Genomic DNA, 4,552 nt, shown 5'->3' with positions numbered 1-4,552 from the left:
AAAACTTTTTGGACCTCTTAGGTAAGCACAAAGGATATGATTTGATTTTCCGCACTTTAGATCACAGTTAACATTCATTAAAAAGTGAATGGGACATGAGGAGCTCGTGATTGGCGCAGTGCTGCAGAGGAGAGACAGCTGTGAAAGAAGGCACACATCTCCAATATTGAGTACTTGGAAGAATTATTTTACAAAGCAAGTGACATGGCATTTAAACTGGTTCTTAGTGGAGACGGGACTTTCAGCAAGTAGAAGTGACTGAAAGGTGTGTAGGAGAGCGTTAAAGAAGCAGCAGACCTTCGTGCAGGGCATTGCTTAAGAGCCACACACACTGTTTTGAAGGGTTATCAGTGCATGCATGTGAGAGTGTGTGTGTGAGTGTATGTGTGTGTATTGAACTTTAAGTTCTGTTTTAAAGAACAGAAGCCTGCTTTCATTTGCGTGAGGACCACTGGTCATACTGACGATGATCCAACGCCACCTGGAGTTCTGTCTCATTTGGACCACTCTGGTGCTCTGGGAAGTGGACTGAGGCAGGGGCATCTGCACTGCAAGTGTGCGACTTAGTAATGAAATAAAATGGCTGAAATAGGTGATCTGCCCTCCAGGTGCAAAAGGGAAAACGACCCCAATTTTTGCCTATTTAAAGGATATTAGAAAGGAAACAAAGTGTAGAAACTTATAAAGAATTCAAGAATTTGTGCATGGATGTAGAATTTACTCTGTGGAATCAGGTTTTTGAAAAATATGGGAAATTAATTAAAATTTGGAAATTATGCTTTTATAGGTACACCCAGAAAAATGATGGGAAGGATGAACATGAATTTCTTCTGGATCAGTTTCCTGAAATCAGGCAATGAGGCTTAAATTTTTTTTTTTTAATATCATAGTTTTAATACCAGAGGCACAGGCACACTAGACTTCTAAATATATCATTGCATCCATTTCTTTTAAATAATTGTTTCTTTTTTTTGTTTTTCTTTATTCAAATAAGTTTATTCTTTAAGTGTTTTTATTTTATGATGTTCCCACTTTTATTTCACATTGTCAGTATAAAAATTTATTGTTGATTACTCCTTTTTTTCCCTTGAATTAACTTGTAATCAAGTATGTATTTTCAAAATTTTGCGTTACTTGAAGTAACAGTCTCAGCTATATTGTGGTAGATCCGTTGCTCCGTGATTATAGGTTTAGTAAACAATTTTTATTATGAACCTATAAAAAGTTTCCTTTTAACTTTTATTAATAGAAACTGTTTTCATATGCTGGTAACAAGTATATTCAGGAATAAGCTATTGTATTCTGCTTTTCTCATTTAATATTTTTTCATATACACAGTTCCATTCACATCATGGTCCATGGCCTTTTTTTAGCTGTTATAAACGTAGTGCCATGAACAACTTTGTATGTTTTTTTTCCTTTGGGTTATTTCCTTGTAATATGTGTCAAGATAGAATTTCTGACTCAGAGGATGAGGGGTGTTCTGTAATGTTTATTAAAATAGCCAGATTACACTCCACCTACACTCATAAAAATCGTGAATCAGTTTCTCAGCATTCCGACCACATACACAGTTGTCGTAAGTTCATATCTCCCTTTGATCATTTCTAAAGCGCAAAGAGCACATGTGAGTCTGTAATACATAGTAACGTATTAGACGAGAAGTTACCCTAGGTGATGTTATGTCTTTTGGTGGTGTGATTTCAGAGTTAACCTGGCTTTAGCCTTTGTCATCTCACTGGATAAATTTTTTCAAAAAGTTTTTTTTTTTTTAATATTTGCAGTAATGCATTTACAAACGAGAAAGTGAAAATAGAAGAGTGTATAAAGAAAGGGAAAGAACATCACGAAGAGATTCTTCAGAGAGCTATGGCTGCAGAGGTGAGTCCAGGACACTTGGTGACTGACAGATGCAGCAGGTTGTCATTAGTTTGCTTTGCGTTTAATTACATATCAGGCATGACAACATTACTGGAAAATGTGGAGGCGGAGGGGTCTCCGGTTACCCATAGTGCTGCCGCCCCAGACAAGCGCTCTTTGCTCGCCCGTAGCTTTTCAACTTTTTACACTTAACACTTATGTGTGTTATACAGCTGTGTTCAGAGTACACACCAGATTCTATAACCTGCTTTCCTTGTTTAACATTATAATTCAGTCATTTTTTCATGCTCTCCACTTCGATTGGCTTCGTCATATTTAATCAAGTGATGAACCATGACGTAGTCAACCATAAAATGTTTGCCAGTAGTAGAAGAGGAATTTGAAAATAATCCACTAAAAATATACTCTCCTCCCCCAGGAGGGTATATACTAATGTCAGTATACCATTTTGAGAAACTAGTGAGACAAAAATACAAATAATGACCCCTGGCTGTATTTTATTTTGTTCCCGAAACATGGTTGTCTTCGTTTGTGTAATTGGGAACTAAATGTTACTTATTCGTATATGTCTGATTATTCTGAGAAAATAAGAAGAGCCTTAGCTTATGTGGTCTACAAATAGGAGTCAAATAAATAATGGCTATGCAGTTGCTTCTAAAGAAAGGGAGGAGAATAAAAGCCAGAGGACCAGTCCTTTGTGGATCTCCAGCTTGCTCAGTTCCCACTTACCACCACTGGCCTTTTGCCTGGTGGGTCCCACCAAGGTTTACTGACACCTGACTGAAACAGGGCAGTTTTGCGTTTCCTTAGTGACTCTTGCAAAAGTGGCCAGTTGGCCCTTGGGGAAGCCAGAGAGTCTAAAGTTTTAAAACCATGCCCCAGAGGCTTTTGATGCCCATGCCAAGACTCTGGGAGGGTGCAGCCTTGGGGTCATTCTGCAGCATACCTCCCCCCCGCCCCACCCTTTCCTCATGTGGGAGGTCTGGGGTCATGCACATCACGTGTGTACATACAGCTCCATGCTTGTACATGGCTTAAACAGTAAGCCCTGGGGGGAAGTTTCATATCTGAGAAAAGTATCATTTACAATATATAATTTTATTGTCCTTTTGTTACTCTGTTTCCAAATCCAAAAAATTTTATTAATTAGTGTTCATTTGAGTGAAATTATAACCAAGTTCTGGTGATTGTCATATGTCATTTAAGGAGAAACTTCAAAGTGATTTAGCATGTTTAACTTTTAAAATACTTCCCATTTTTCAGTTTTAAAATACTTAAACGTTCTCTAATGTAATGGTAGGTATCTGTGCTTGAAAACTGGAGGGAGATGGAAGTGTTTAAGCTACAGATCATGGAGTCACGAGCAGAAGGGTATCTGAAGAAGCTGAAGCAGTTGAACAGGTACTGTATTCTCTCCTCACTGTCTTTCCTAGTGTGTCAGTTAGTAAATAAAAGTCCCTGGTGATTTGAGAGAAAAAGTTTTACATTAGGACCTTTTTCTTCTTAATAGTTATATAATTACTACTGCATGTTCAGTTGTAGAAAAATCAAAACATACAAACAAAAATGATACAAATGACCTGTAATTCTAAATTGAGATACAATTAGTTAATATTTTAGAATTTATTAAGTATTTGAAAAAAATGAAAATTTTTATATTTTTTTACTACGTAGTATATAAGAAACTTCCTTTTGTATCATAAGATTTGTCATACCTAATTTCAAAAGGCTGAATAGTATTCCAGCATACAGACGTGTCCTGATGTGTCAGACACCGCTGTGGTGGGAGGCTTTGTGGTTTGTGCATTTTGTTAGTAAATGCTGCACGTATTCTTGTAGCTAAATTTTTATACACATTATTAATCGTGTCTATGCCATGAATTTCTGGAACAAAGCTCACATTTTCCGGGCTTTTCAAACATTTTGCCAAATTGCCTTCCATAAGAAGTTACTTAGCAGTCCTAGTGGCAGAGTACTGGACTGTCATTTCTAAGGGTGTTTATGGATGTTCATTTTTTCAGCTCTCGTAATCTTTACCTGTTTTGGGTTTTACACTAAGGTTTACCTGGGACTCCTCGAGGGTCTTCCGTCCAGCATGTATACTTCTCTGGTTCAGTAGTTTTTTTAAACTACTGTGGGTTCCCACACATTTCCCTCTGGTCCTTTTACTATGTTCCATACACAGGGTTTGATTTTTCAGTCCCATGTTTTTCATCCTTCCTGGTGCTTTTTTGGTTTAATTTAAAAAACTACTGAACCAGAGTTTCTGTGGGGCTCAGAAAAAAACAGTTTTAATGTCTAGTTCTTTATTTCTTAGTTTTTCTAAGACTTGTTTTTTTTTTTTATACAACACCTTTCTGGTTAAAGGTAAACTAATGTGCTGATTGAGGTGATAGGACCTACAGCTGAAGCTGGGACCACGTGGTGTTAAGATGCAGCATCCAGCACTCGCCACAGGCTGCGCACCCATCGTGGTGCATCTGAGAAACCGAGAGAGCTCAGACCCATTTTATCTTCTCAAACCTCATGGTTCACGTAGCTTCTTTCTTAGGGATTCCATGCTAACTGCCCATTCTACCAAAGGACAGCAAAAGACAAAAGGAAAGTTCCGTGTTTTCTTTAAGTTATATAATGAGAACTGACCATCACAGGTTGATAGTGTTATCGATTT

The 4,552-nt window shown here is 37.5% G+C and overlaps 1 protein-coding gene across 8 annotated transcripts in view; it reads left to right on the top strand.

The window, feature by feature from the left end:
* TTC3 (tetratricopeptide repeat domain 3) overlaps positions 1-4,552 on the top strand; it is a 104,571-nt gene that overhangs the window by 85,058 nt on the left and 14,961 nt on the right. For 7 of the 8 annotated variants that reach the window (XM_011365634.2, XM_011365632.2, XM_011365635.2 and 4 more), the window contains 3 exons: positions 788-853; positions 1,785-1,881; positions 3,182-3,282. In XM_011365634.2, the coding sequence (XP_011363936.1) occupies positions 788-853; positions 1,785-1,881; positions 3,182-3,282 (264 nt within the window). The remainder of the gene's footprint in view (positions 1-787; positions 854-1,784; positions 1,882-3,181; positions 3,283-4,552) is intronic. The other variant, XM_023533857.1, reaches the window with a different exon arrangement.

The sequence above is a fragment of the Pteropus vampyrus genome, unplaced genomic scaffold (assembly GCF_000151845.1).
Source record: "Pteropus vampyrus isolate Shadow unplaced genomic scaffold, Pvam_2.0 Scaffold114, whole genome shotgun sequence".
Classification (NCBI taxonomy): Eukaryota; Metazoa; Chordata; class Mammalia; order Chiroptera; family Pteropodidae; genus Pteropus; species Pteropus vampyrus.
The sequence above is the reverse complement of the archived record's forward strand: the minus strand, read 5'-3'. Positions and strand labels throughout refer to the sequence as shown.